This window comes from Hypomesus nipponensis, chromosome 5 (assembly GCF_054491055.1).
Source record: "Hypomesus nipponensis isolate SF chromosome 5, ASM5449105v1, whole genome shotgun sequence".
Taxonomy (NCBI): Eukaryota; Metazoa; Chordata; class Actinopteri; order Osmeriformes; family Osmeridae; genus Hypomesus; species Hypomesus nipponensis.
The window spans coordinates 14,093,207-14,107,830 of NC_140365.1; the positions used below are offsets into that span (position 1 = coordinate 14,093,207).

Genomic DNA, 14,624 nt, shown 5'->3' on the forward strand with positions numbered 1-14,624 from the left:
TGAACTGAAGTTTAACAGTTTTGAAAACAGTATGTTAGCATGTGCAAATTGGCCTGTAGGTACATAGAGTTTTGGCAGTTGTTGTGTCAAAGTGAGAAAATAATTAATGTAATTTGAAAGATGTAGTCATTGAATGCATTTTGTGCCAAAACAATGATAAATGGTCCAAAGTTTAGCCCACATGTACTTCTGTTGTGCTCACTGTGTTAAGAGTTTTGAAAATGGGACTTAAGTATTGAGAAATGTGTCCTAGCGACTGTAAAAAACTGTAATTCCAAATGCATTTTGAGTTTAGTGTACACAATAGGGGTGGGCGATATGGCCGAAATCTTCTATCACGGTATGAGTAATTGTATATCACGGTTACGGTATATATCACGGTATAGTAATTGTTCTGTAAATTCTATTAAGAAATGGTACAAAATAACCATACCGTACTTCATCATCACACTCGATTATTTATTACAAACAAAATCAACTGCCTCATGAGACAACACTTTAGTTAAAAACAAATGACTCAAAAAAGTTACGAGTAGCGTTCCGATTGGCTGATGCGCAGTCATGCCATCCGCGTGGTTACCTACCGACAGCTCAATACGGATCCGTAATGCCCTCCGACGAAAAAAGCGAAAGCGAAGAAGAAGAGTTTTACTATCCATATAACTTTGGTTTTGGCGTATCAACCTCGTTAAAGCTCGGTCGATACGTTAAAGCCTCAGTTTGATGTTTCCCGGCATGACCTCACTCTCAGTTAGTAAGTAGTTAGCCTTCACCAGTCATCCTAGATCAAGAATGCTAGCAACGCCACCAGTGTAATTTTACAACAATAATTTTACAGCATGAGACATAAATCTTGAACAACAAATCGAATTGGTTACCTGCAGAATGGGTCATCAAATATATAATTAATTAGCATCGGCATGAATGTGGTCCGCTTAGACAAAGTACACTCCACATCGAAAATTCCGTCAGACCAACGCAAATGTGCTTCAGGTCAAACAAAAATAGCTAATCAAATAAAAGTTAAACTACAATTCTAAATATTGCAAGAATGTGATTTATATGATGGCTTATATACAATACAACAACCAGACATTTAATTGACACGTGTAATACAAAAATATAGTATAAAACTATACCGCGGTTGAAACGGTATAGCCAAATCTCTCCCGGTAGACACATTTCTACCGTCGCACGGTATATACCGTCATACCGCCCAGCCCTAGTACACAACAAACCAACTATTTAGCTAGCTAACTTTAACTCACTTCGACCACTGCTGTTGGTCGCCTTGATACACTGTATGTCAAATCGATTACATAAAGATGTGTTTTATGGAGGAAAAAAATACCATAATTAATATGCCTGTTTATTATATGGCAATGACAGTATGAGCATTCTGATAGGCTAATGGGTAGTCATGCCAGCCGCGTATTGACCTCATCGCCAGTCCGTGGTCTGATACGGATTATTATTATATGGCAACGACGGTACGAGCTTTCTGATGCGTATTGCCCTCCTCAGCGGTCAATACGGCTCCGTACTACCCTCTGACGTCATCTTCAAAATGAGTGACGAGTCAGCTGCTGAGTTTACTATCCAGATGATGCTGAAAAGATTTGTCAGAGAAAGTGAGGATGAAGACTAGACTTTTAATCACTTTTGTCGTTATTTTGTGTTGAAATTAAAGCCATTTTAGCAGAACCATGTTGTCCGCTTTCTATCAAAAGTAATGAGTTGCTAGGCAACACATGAAACAGCGTGAGAAGACTTTAGAGCTAGCTACAATTAGCCTAGAGGTACCATTTATTTTCGTTTACAAAATGAAAAGAAGCTAAAAATGCCATATAATAAAGTACTTACTAACCCCGACCGTTCGGTCATGCCGGGAAATATCAAACGTCGGCTTTGCCGTATCAACCTCGCTATCGCTCAGTCGACACATTCCAGCCTCAGTTTGATATTTCCCGGCATGACCTCACTCTCGGTTAGTAAGTAGTTATTATTGCCCTCCTTTGAAGTAATCTTCAAAATGAGCGATTTTGAGGAGTCAGCTGAGTTTTACTATCCAGATGACAAGTATGCTGTCCTTGACCTCTTGACAGGACTAGACAGCTAGCTAACACTTTACTTGAGCATAAAAATTAAAGACGAGTGTTGCTTTTGTTGCGTTTACTCCTTTAAACTTTGCCGTTGTTTATGCAAGGTTAATTATTGTAAAACTGGAACAGAAACAAAGAGATACATAAATACCACGTAAAACAGTGTGGCAGGAAGGTAGCATGACACCTCGCGCTAGCATAGTTTTACGCTGTGGCTACACCAAGTACGGAAATTTTGCCTTGCGGACGCGGTGTGGACTTATCAGAGTTCTAATACATTGTAAGCAATCAGCGTGGCTACACCAGACGCGGACACGGAAATGTCCGTACGGAAAATGTATAAATAGACTGGCTTCTATTTTTATTATTTTCCGCAAGGTTTGCGTGGCCGTTTTTACATACAATCTGTTCATCTTAAATGTAAATCTTTGACGCGTCCAGTGTAGCCGGCTAAATAAAACATCCGCTCCGTCAACGTTCTATTTCCGCACGGCAAAATGTCCGTACTTGGTGTAACCGTAGCGTAACTGCTATTTTCTAGCTACGAATTCTCATGACAGGCTTAAGACATAACTTTAATTTACTTTTGGAATTGTCTAAATAGCATGTTTACAACCACACAAAATAAACAACAACAGACAGACAGACAAAAACATTCCTTAGCTCACGCGTGGAATAAGGCTCTTCAAAGAGAAATTCAGCTTAATAAACTAACGTGTTCTTCGTGGTACGTCAACTCAACCAAAGTGAAGCAAGCCTGCGCACCTTCCCTAGTGTGAACTATCTGCTAGGTGGCAGTATTTAGGCATTACTTACAGAAGGCAGAACACTCCCCGCTTGGTATAATAACATTATGCCACTACAAATCACTTCAACACAAATTATTCAGAGTTCTGTTTGCACACAACATACATTTCTCTTAGTACTCTGAGAGAAGAACGACTATCTCTGAGATAGGCCTCAAAAACACTTTAACAGTTTGTTCTTTTGCTATTTTGACCTCCGCCTTCCGGACCCTCTTGTCCCCGCTTGGCAGAGTGTTGACAACAACTCCGACAGGCCAGTTGTTTCTGTGGGCCTGGTTGTCCTTAAGCAGGACGACGTCGCCGATCTTATGTGTCGCCCCTGATGCACCACCTGCTCGTAGTAGAATCTCACCAGGAAAGTGGCAATGTGGTGGGAGCGTGGGATAACCACAGGGTATTTCTCTTCTCCTGACAAGTCAGGTGCAGATGAGATAAGACCTCCGACCCGCAGCAGGCCGTCTTCATCGGTCACAGGATTGAGCTTCTTGAATGGGCTTTGCTTGGGAAGCGTCTTACCCTCTTTTAAGCAGTTTGTCTGTAAAGGCCTGATGCTGAACACTACGAAGGATCAGACACTTTGCCAGAGACAGTCTTTGAAACGGCCCCAGCCTTTGCAATCTGAGCTGGCTGGATTTCCCTTGAAAGATGCTGCAACGTGGATGAGTCGGGCTGTAGCATTGCAGAGGTTTCTCCAGCTTGAGAATCTTTCGAATCGTTGTGAGCCCAGCTGAGCGTCCGAGGCCCTGGTAGCCAGAGTGGTGACCTCAGGACGGATCTCGGCGTCCGCGTGGGGCTCCAGCAGCGTGAAGGTGTAGGGCTGTAGCTGTGCTGCAGGCATGTGTCTTGTGGCGTGGTCCGGAGGATTCTGGTCCGTGGGTACGTATGACCACTGGTCCGGGTGAGTGGATCGTCTGATGCGAGCCACCCTGTTGGACACATACACATAGAATCTTCTAGAGGAGTTGTCCAAGTCGTTGTCTTCATACCAGAAGTATCGTAGGTAGTCTCTATGATCACTTCTGACCACAAAGCAGTAAAACTTTTGCTGCACATCTGCTGTCACAGCGACAGGCTCTTTGCGGAAGCATAGTAGCACTCCCAACAGCGTTTTGTTGAAGTCTGGGCCGCTGAGGAGTACATCATTTAAGGAGACACCTTGACATCCAGCACTTGAGTCGAGTACTACTCTTATTTGACCTGGTTTCTTCGGGTGGTAAACACCAAATGTGGGCAGGTACCAGTGTTATTTACCTGCCTCCAGTGGCGGTGCACGCTCGGCTTGGTCGTTGTCCAGCATTTTCTGCATGAACTCTGTGTAGTGGTTTTTCATGTCCGGCTTTTTCTCGTGTTCTCCTTAGTGAACCGAGACGCTTGACTGCTTGTTCCCGGTTGCTTGGGAGAAGTTGCAGTGGTGACCGGAACGGCAGCGGTGCTACCCAGCTGTGGCCGTCATCCTGGTAGACCTCTCTGTCCATGATGGTCAAGAACGCTTTGTCATTTATTGACGGAGGCAGTTTGTTGTCGTCCCTGGAGCTCTCGAACACAGAGAGGCAGAGGCTGTCTTTGCTCGCTGCCTGACCTGTGTCTTCCTCACAGGGGAGTGACAGAGAGGTTTGTTGCTGCAGTGTGTTGCTATAGTTCTCCTTCACCTGGATGTTATTTGGACAGGGATGGAGAAAAGATGTTTGTCCCTTTTGCAGCACATTGGCTTTGTACACGTTAACTTTGGCTGGTTTGTGGGCTGTCCCCAGGCAGGCGTCACCCACAATGACCCAGCCCATGTCAAGCCATTGTGCATAGGGAGCGTTGTGTGGCCAGTTGATTTGTTTACGCACCTTGTGCACTCTGAGTATGTCTCTTCCTAGGAGCACGAGGATGGGTGCATTTGGGTCCACAGCTGGAATCCTGTGCGCCACTGGCTGTAGGTGGGGGTAGTGCTTTGCGACGTCTGGGGACGGAATTTCAGATCTGTCATCCGGCACCATGTCACACTCGATTAGCACGGGGAGGGGTAGTTGTAGATTCCCATCCATAGATTTAAGCATGAAGTTGTTGACACGCCTGCCGGAGGTCTCTGTTGTCCCCGCACAGGTCTTCAGAGGCTGAAGATGTTGAAGAACTCTGTCTTCGCGAGTGACTTGTTGCTCTGTTCATCCAGCACTGCATACATCATGACAGCTTTGTCTTTTCTCCCAGCAGGTTTTAATCAGGCAGATTTTGGCACATGAGCGTGGGCTGTCTGTATTTCCACAAATCTCTGTGCACTTGGAAGTGACTGTGGGCATGTCTTCATCCGGCTCCCCACTTTCCCCCTTCCCTGTGACGGCACTGTTGTTGAAGACAGGAGGGCTTGGGTGCATAGCCGTGATGTGTCTCTTGCTGTTGCACTCTGCACATTTGGTTGGAACTTTGCAGTCTTTTGCCATGTGCTGAGTTCACCCACAGCACTTGAAGCAGATGCAGTTGTCTCTGAGGTATGCCCCACGTTCTTCAATGGGCTTGGATCTGATGTCCTACACCTTTTGAGAGTACACCTCACGGTCTGGGTCGCCTGTCCTCTCCTCTGCAGAGCTGGTGTCACTGTAGCTGGACTCAGGTGAGACCTCTGTCTTGTGCACACTTACTGGGGCTTTGTAGCCGTATTTCACAGGCACTCTCTGCTTTTGGTGACGTGTGGCTAATGGAGGTGGCGAAGGCGAAGCTTGGGTCGTTCCGCACTTTAGTCTGTCGCCGGATAAAATGTGAGAAGATGGAGAATGGAGGGAAGGCTACGCCGTGTTCCTCTTTGAACCTGGATCTGGTCGATATCCATCTCTCTAGCAGGCTGTAGGGTAGCTTCTCTGCAATTGGGTTCACCCCGCGAGCTGTATCCAGAAAGGCAAGTCCTGGTAGGTATCCTTCTTCCTTGGCGCACTCCAGTTCTAGGAGGATATCACCGAGCTCTGAATTTTGCGTTGTCTTTGGTATTTAGCTTTTGGAAATCCTCGATCTTTTTGAGCAGTGCATCTTCCACGGCTTCTGGTGTCCCGTAGCATTCCTCCACACGTTGCCACACCATGTGGAGGCCTGCGGTGGGATTGAGGATGTGCACTGAGCGGATTCTCTGTGCCTGTTCTGCTGAGAGTGCACCGAGCCACTTCACCAGTAGATCCAGTTCTTCCCTGGATGTCAGATTCAGGTCCTGGGCGGCGCTGAGGAAGGAGGCTTTCCATGACCAGATATGTTCAGGGCGATCGTCAAACTGTAGCAGGTCTGAACTCACCATTTCTCGCCGCATTAAGTACTTGGCGAGGTCTTGTGTAGGCTGTGGCTCAGAGGAGGGCCCCCTGTGCATACTGGGAGACAGCTTAGGCATGGGAAGGAATCCCTCGTGTGGACTGGGAGATGGTTCTTCTTTCTTCAACTTGGCTATGAATGGCGTTAGGCTATGATGAGCAGCTGGTTCAGCAAGTCTATGTGCAGCTGTCTGTAAGAGTGCAGCGGTACCCATTTTAGCAGAACCGTGTTGTCCGCTTTCTATCAAAAGTAATTGATTGCTAGGCAACACCTGAAACACACCGTGAGAGGACTTTAGAGTTAAAAATGCCATATAATAAAGAACTTCGGTCGAGGTTAGTATATTACGTTTGTATATTAAGAATATGAACGACTTACTAATATTAACTACTTACTAACCGGCCAGGAACAGTTCACAGCCGAGGAGACCAACGTTCTCGTCAGGGCCGTAAAAGATAGAGAAGTGACATTGTATGGGAAAGGCAGAGCAGTTTTCTCATTGCACTAAGTTGCCCACTCATGCTGCTCATTCAAATTCTTCTCGCATAATTAACGCCGACTTCCATACAAAGTCGGCGTCTTTTTTAGCCTCAAATTTAACTGTGCCACGTGACACCTCCAAAGCACGCGTCTAAATAAACTCGTGCTTTTTGGCTTACCAACTAAGTTTGCGCATTTGCCTCTTACATTTAGGAATGTTGGTAGTGAAACCAAATTGCGCACAATACTGAGGCAGCTCCAAACCAGACAGCATTGCAATTGTGACCACCAACTTAATCCTAATAGCTAACTAGCTAACCAACATGTATTTGATAGTAGCTCGCACGAGCATCCTAAGATCTACTTTACTAGCATATTAGATGTTACATGATGTTGTCGTAATTTCCCATCGGAGATTCAAGCAAGCAGACTTTATTTTTGGAAAACCAGACGCTGATTGAGCCAAACCAGGCGTACATTTTGTGTGGTTTGCTAGACACGTCTCAAAAAGCACGCGATTATTTAGAAGCGTGCTTTGAAGGTGTCACGTGGCACAGTTCAATTTGAGGTGAAAAAGACGTTGACTTTGTATGGAAGTCGGCGCAATGGACGCCGTCTTTGCATGCAAAGTCGGCGTTAATAACGCGTGGTTGACACACGGGGGAGTCTTAATACTTGCCCACTAGGCCTTCCACAACCAGGGAACGTTTGCGCCGGTACACGCCTCCTTTTTTCGCCGAACCGCCCCCTGCAGCGCAAGGTCATTCCCTGATTTACCGACGTGCGTCTGTGGAGGGAAAAGTCTGCTTTGTGTCGAGTGCAAACTAGTAATGATTCTTGCGCCTTTGAAAAAGTCAATTGCGCTGGGTGCAAGATAGGGCCCTAACTGTGTTTGTAACTTTACAGATTTGACATATGAAGCAGCCAGAAGGTCTGGATGGCCTCCACAAGCTGTGCCTTCTACCAAAGGTTTGTCTTTAGATATTCATTTAAACATCAGTAGTTATAGCATATATACTGCAAATATATTCTTTAATGTATATATTTACATTTATGCATTTAGCAGACGCTTTTATCCAAAGCGACTTCCAAGAGAGAGCTTTACAAAAGTGCATAGGTCACCGATCATAACATCGAGATAGCCCCAAACATTGCGGGTATATATACATTTATATTCATATATAGGCAATTAACTGTGAAGGAAATGTTTCAAAATGCAAGTGGGTGCAGGAGGTTCTGAAAAACCGACACAATTAAATGTAAACAAAACCTTGAGGGAGGAATCAACTAACAGGAAATTGTATAACCCAAGATAAGAAGGAATTTCAGCGCTCTATACACATGGAAACTTGCCCTCAAGGAAACACTGTTAATATTTTGGGAACTTTATCCTTCAAGGTTCCCAGCCATCCCCTGCCATTGTGACCAAAACAGAGGAACAGAGGCCACAGCTAGGTAAGGTGCTTTTCTGTAAAAAAAAAAAACGACTAAAAACAAGGAAAACCTTCGTTATTTTGTAATGCATGCTTTTCCATTTCTCAGATCCCTATCAGATTCTGGGACCGACAAGTAGCAGGCTGGCTAACCCAGGTGAGTTGATGTGTTGACAGTCAAAGTCAGTCCAAAATTGCTAAAGGGGAACTCCAAATCAATGTTCTCATCAATTAATATAAACAATGAATTCTAGATTTTGTTATCTCACTATTTTGACTGTCTATCTCTAGCATGTCACATGTAGAAACATTTGATATTTATGCATATAAATTGAATGTACAAATATATTGTGGATATTAACATCACATTTAGGAAATGTGTTCAGTATTTGGCATTCTGCATCAGTCCATAGTATTGGCTGTTTAGACTTCCTGTCTCTCCTTCAGGCTCTGGTCAGATCCAGCTGTGGCAGTTCCTGCTGGAGCTTCTGTCAGACTGCGCGAACTCCAGCTGCATCACCTGGGAGGGCACCAATGGGGAGTTCAAGATGACCGACCCAGACGAGGTGGCGAGGCGCTGGGGCGAGCGCAAGAGCAAGCCCAACATGAACTACGACAAGCTGAGCCGCGCGCTGCGCTACTACTACGACAAAAACATCATGACCAAGGTGCACGGCAAACGCTACGCATACAAGTTCGACTTCCACGGCATCGCCCAGGCTCTGCAGCCCCACCCCCCGGAATCTTCCATGTACAAGTACCCTTCTGATCTGTCCTACATAAGCACCTACCACACCCACCAGCAGAAAGTCAACTTTGTCACACCCCATCCTCAGGCACTCCCAGTCTCCTCTTCCAGCTTCTTTGCCACCCCCAACCCTTACTGGAACTCCCCCACAGGTGGTATCTACCCCAACACAAGGCACCCAGCGGCACACATGCCCTCCCATCTGGGAACCTACTATTAGACCTACCAGAGGGGAGGCATTCAGGGTGCCACATTAGTGGTGAACCTGAATAAATAAACTGGATGAAAACAAGGCAGAGATGGGGCTTAATCCGTCCTTATCAAAGGGGAAATTATCAACAAAGAAGAATGATGGAAAGTGGGATAAATGCTGTAATACTAGGACATGAGCTGAAGAGGAAGACTAAAGTTTTTTTAAGGAATAAGAGAAGGGATAAGAGAATGTACATAAATAACGATATAAGTCGATGATAAAAATCGATGACCAGGGGTATAGAATACTTAAACGAACAGGCATTATGGGAAGTATGGGACATATGGGAAAGGAAGATTAGCAAAGATAAGTAGACATTCAAGGTAGTTGTAAGTGGACAACATTACAAAATCAAGTTATTTTAAAATAAAGAGCGATACATATATAAAAACATACAATAGCTGCATGAATAGTTACTTTTACATATGTTTAAACTATTAGACCACCTTATTTAAAGAAGTAAACATATCAAAGACTGTAATGATAAAGGGAGATGAGAGAAGGTGAGAAAAGGATCATGGGCGTTTGTGATACTTTGCGTGCACAGATTGATAAAGGATGGGTAGCTGTTGAAAAACTGTGAACAAAGCACGTACAGGAACCACCTTTGGTAAATCAGTGCAAGATGGGCATGTTGCATGGCACTATACAGTATATAGTATACACAGGTTTAATCTCTATGGTTGGGACTCACAGGACAATATGAGATCAAAGGCGTGAGGGCAACGAGTACCAGAATGACAGTGAATATCAGAATGAATGGCTGACTAGCGACACTTAATATGTGAAAATATTATTATTCCTTTGTATATAAACTGCCATGGATTATCAGTATTATGATGCATACAGTATGTCATTCTTGGATGTAAAGGGAAGTTATATTACTTGACTGTTATTCTTAGAGTTTGCCTTGAAAACATTCCATCAGTGTTGTATTTGGGGAAATTGAAGACTAGAAAAAAAACTGGAATATGCAGGATTCGTATGAAATTGTGTATGACCTCAACCCTTTTAGGGGGAATTGTTTTTTTTTTTTTGACCAGTGCCTTACCACAGAAACTCTCAATTCTAAATAGATTTTACAAAAAGTGCAAATGATTTTTTTTTTCTTCCTGAGTCGCGAACGCTGTGCGTTTGTTAGATTGAAGTATTAAAGTCAGTGTTTTATTTCTTTTTATATTATAAATATATAACTTATGCATTTATACACTACGAGTTGATCTCAGACAGCCTAAGAGACACAATGTTTTTTCTAGAAATACAGATGAAAAAGCCATTGAAGTGGACCAAAAGTAGGCAATAAGAAATTCAAAAACATTCTTGCCTTTCAGCATTAAGCTTTGTATACAGTTTACATACATAAACAATATTTACTTATATACAACTGATTGTGTTGGCCAGGCAAGATATGGCAGATCAGTTGGGTAGAACACCTTTAAGCTGACAAATCTTGTAAAAACATTTAAACTGAACTGAAATACTGAGATTTATGATGTAAAGAAAATATAAAAATGATATACTTTGATACATTTTTCTACTGTGTCATTTCTAATAAAGTATTTTCAACCAACATACTGTCCCTTTTATGTATATTTCAAAGGTCACAGGGGAGGTGGTGTTCTATCCTGCATGACAAGAAAAGTTGCCAGGTGCCATTGTTTAAACCCAATACAGTAACTGCGTGCCAACAGTGATAATCCTCACTGGCCCATCAGCTGATTGTTGCCACAACAACAACGAGGAAGAGAGCCATGTGACCTCAAAGTTCTATATGTGGGTTGTGTCTATAAAGATTATGAAACATGTCATTTTAAAGACAATGGTTTATTAAAAATAAAACATATCAGATCCATTATCTTAAAAACATGATTCATTCTACACCCACCTGCCTTTTACAGTCAAACAAAATAAATGCAACTATCCAAATGATCTGTTACAATTTTACTATACATCTATTTTCCTGTAATCATATAGGATTTATAACGATCATTTGTTGTAATACAGTAACAATTATGAATTAATTCAATTACAATTGGAATCCAGCACCTGAAACCCAGTTCTGGTTTTGCTCTTCTTTGCCTTCTTTTGTTTGGCTTCCAGACTGTACTTTCACTCTGCAGATGAATATCTTCTTTTACTCAGAAATTTTACACCGACAACTGATGAAACAACAACAAAAATACACACATTCATTTTGAGATTGAATTGAGAACAGACTAGCTATTGTATAACAGTCTAATTTAGTCCAGTGTGCCCCTATCTATTCTTTCTTATACTCTTCCTCAAGCTTCAGTTTCTCCGTTTTATTGCAAGTAATGATAATTGCAGGGTCGGTGCTCCCCTGCACCTTGTCAAAGTAGTTAAAGTCGGCAACATATCGTCCACCGGCTGTGCTGAAAAGCACTGGCTTGAACTCGTAACCCCACAGAATCTCCTGAGGAATGTACGAGGTGCGGCTCTGACATGTGGCGGCCGTGGACTCCATGGTTGCGTTGAGGGTCACCAGCAGCTCAAAGTCACGCGTTTTCAGGTTCTCGGCAGTCAAGCCCTTCAGAGGGCTGCTTTCATCCAACACGTGATAGAAGGTGAGCGGCAGGATAAGGAAGGGGCAGTCTCCGCTGGAGTCCATGTAGAAGTCTACGCTGGTCTGGTGTATCAACGTCTTCTCGCCCTCTTCGGTAATGTTGGGGCTCAGCAGTTTGCCTGTCAGCTGGCACTGAATCAGCAGGCTCTTTCTCATGTTGGCCACCCGCACCATCAGACATGTCTTCCCCTCATGACGGCACACCACTGCCCACTTGCTGAATTTTATGGTTTCCGCCCGCTTCTTTGGGCGTGCCAGCTTGGCCAGGAAGGCGCCCGTCACAAAGATCTCCGCCAGGCCAGTGATGACCAGCTGTGCCACCAGGGTGAAAATGGCGAGCGGGCACTCTTCAGAAATGTAGCGGAAGCCGTAGCCAATGGTGGTCTGAGATTCCAGTGAGAAGAGAAAGGCACCGGTCAAAGTCTCCACGTTCATGACACAAGGAGTGTGATTGGAGGGCAGCTCAGAGTTAAAATCGCCATTGCCCATGCCAATGAAGAAGAAGATGACGCCGAAGATGAACCAGGTCATGACAAAGGTGGAGGCGAAAAGAGTGAGTTTATAGCGCCATTTCATGTCTACTACTGTGGTCCAGATATCGTGAAGATAAAGTTTGACCATGCCCTCCACATTGTCAATGCGCACATTGTTATGGCCGTCTTTGGACACAATCCTTCGGAGAACCTCTGTCTTCTTGATAGTCATATTTGGTTGGTTGGTAATTGGACCTTCTGTCTTATTCTATCAGGATTATAGACAACAACAAAAACAGCGCACATTGGGTCAATACACTTATCATAACAACTTGTCCGTGATTAGAACATTATTATAAACATTAATAAAATGTAAACATACAAAACAAGTTTTCCTTCTTAGAACAAAATGGGGGACGGACAAGGTCAAGATCTGTCTCTCAAAACATGACACAGCAACTTCAGCAACAGAACAAGCTCAAGAACATTTTATTTTCCTTATTGCTTTTCAAAGTTAATAAGCATATTTTGCAGTTATAAATTAACCCAGCTCCACTAACACACTTGGAAAATAACAATTTGGTCTCAGAAAAGTTCTTAAAAGTACAACCAATATTGTACTTTGGAATGTAAAACATACTCACATTTAGTGTTGTTTCTCAGTTGCTACCCAGGTGTGGGTTCACTTGTCCCTAAACAGGGAATGAGTAAGGTGAAACTACTTAATAACACCCCTCCTAGAAAATTTCACAATGTCCTTCTCCTGTCTATTGTCCCTGCCTATGCGCATTGAACTTTAGCATGATCATATTTAAGACACAGAAAGGCAGAGAGAGTGAGAGCAGAGGAACAAAGGAGAGAACTGCCTGCACAGGTAATAGTTCAGCTTTTGTTGTGGACAAACTCCACCTATCTGTTCCATCTGACGGGGCTTTGAGAAACGTTCACTCTTTCTGTTTTCTCACTTGTTCATCTATTTGTTTTGAAGTTCCTTTTACAGTTGTGGCTTTATACATGCCTGCATTTACTTTCTCCGCCACAAACTACTATTGGTAGTATGCTGTTGTGGGAGTGTTCTGAAGGTGTGAACTTAGCTAAATCATGTTATAAGGTAGTTTGATGTAACAAACGTCTCTTTTTTAGAGAAAAATTTGCTTAGCAGATACTGTAAAAATAATCTTCATGGCTAGTCTTGTAAACATAGCAAAATATCAATGCAAATCTTAAATCAACATCTGTTACACAACTGCGAAACCACATACTTAATCAACAAAAGGTTTTAGCAAAATATCATTATTATTTGTAAAGACCACTTACTTTCCAGCACTTCTCTACACTAAGTGACCTTGGGTTGTGTTACAAGATGTGAGGATAAGACCTTCCTGCGTTTGTCATTAACCCAGCCAGGGGCAAGGGTGCCAAGAGGAAATGGACAGCCAACACAGGCAGCTTGATAATCTCTTAACTGTCTGTCTCTCTTTGTGAACACTTTCTCCTTCTCTGCATCTTTGTTTAGCCTGCTGACTTGTTAATCACATTCATTGTCTTCCCATTTAATACTTGTTTTCCAAATAGATCCAGTATCTGCAGGGACGGACTGGGAGTAAAAATAGGCGCTGGACTTTGATCCAGACCGGCCCACCAGAACCGGTCCCGTATACGCCACCACAGCCAGCGCCCTTCTAATGAATGCAAATTATGTGCCTGATGTGATGCTAGTTAGGGACTTCCACGCTTAATGCGAGCGCGCATAGCCAATTCGTTTGGCTGATTTGAGCGAAAAATAGTTTTTGGAGCTCTATGTAAAACACACAAACATAGCCGATTTTTCAATTGATAAAACATTGTCAAGTGAAGGTAATTACGTTTACGTTTCATAAGGCCCTTGCACACTGAGTCCGAAATTCGTATCCGATATGTTCGCACGTAAAAAAAAAAAAACGACCTCACTTTAACTTTCGGATCGGGTTCGATTTTCTGCGTTTTTCGCATTCGTAGCCAGCATTTTGATAGATAATAGCTTGTTGCTAATGTCATTCATTCATTCATTCGTTGTCAAAAGTGATAACGTCGTCCCAACCAGGGTGTATTCATTCAGTTGCTAGTATAGGCCTACTTGTAGCCTACTTTTAGCCAAATAGAATACATGCAGTGCCCTGGTCACCTAAAATGACTGCAATAAACTACATAACAATATATCTGTTAAGTTATAATATATGACATTAGATCAGTGGTTCTCAAACTTGTCCTCAGGGACCCCCTGTCCTGCATGTTTTAGATGTTTCCCTGCTCCAACACACCTGATTCAAATAAAAGGGTCGTTATCTAGCTCTGTAGAAGCCTGGTAACGAACGTGCATTTGAATCAGGTGTGTTGGAGCAGCGAAACATCTAAACAAGCAGGACAGGGGGTCCCTGAGGACAGGGTTGAGAACCACTGCATTAGATAATCAAACTGATCCACTGACAT

The 14,624-nt window shown here is 43.3% G+C and overlaps 2 protein-coding genes across 5 annotated transcripts in view; one reads left to right on the top strand and one right to left on the bottom strand.

Annotated features, from left to right (window-relative positions):
- The window catches only part of erg (ETS transcription factor ERG), a 104,959-nt gene extending 94,291 nt beyond the window's left edge, over window positions 1-10,668 (top strand). For all 3 annotated transcript variants that reach the window (XM_084698218.1, XM_084698219.1, XM_084698220.1), the window contains 4 exons: window positions 7,571-7,633; window positions 8,063-8,119; window positions 8,207-8,254; window positions 8,545-10,668. In XM_084698218.1, the coding sequence (XP_084554344.1) occupies window positions 7,571-7,633; window positions 8,063-8,119; window positions 8,207-8,254; window positions 8,545-9,065 (689 nt within the window). In that variant the 3' untranslated portion in view covers window positions 9,066-10,668. The remainder of the gene's footprint in view (window positions 1-7,570; window positions 7,634-8,062; window positions 8,120-8,206; window positions 8,255-8,544) is intronic.
- Window positions 10,669-10,885: 217 nt separating this feature from the next.
- On the bottom strand, window positions 10,886-13,661 carry kcnj15 (potassium inwardly rectifying channel subfamily J member 15). 2 transcript variants are annotated; one of them, XM_084698222.1, is made up of 2 exons: window positions 13,645-13,661; window positions 10,886-12,355 (listed from the first exon to the last, which is right to left on the bottom strand). In XM_084698222.1, exons 1-2 carry the CDS (start codon window positions 13,659-13,661, stop codon window positions 11,359-11,361), a joined length of 1,014 nt encoding a protein of 337 aa, XP_084554348.1. In that variant the 3' UTR covers window positions 10,886-11,358. The 2 variants fall into 2 exon arrangements, with proteins under 2 accessions (XP_084554348.1, XP_084554347.1); XM_084698221.1 differs by lacking the exon at window positions 13,645-13,661 and having other exon boundaries at window positions 10,886-12,417.
- Between the last annotated feature and the right edge of the window lie 963 nt (window positions 13,662-14,624).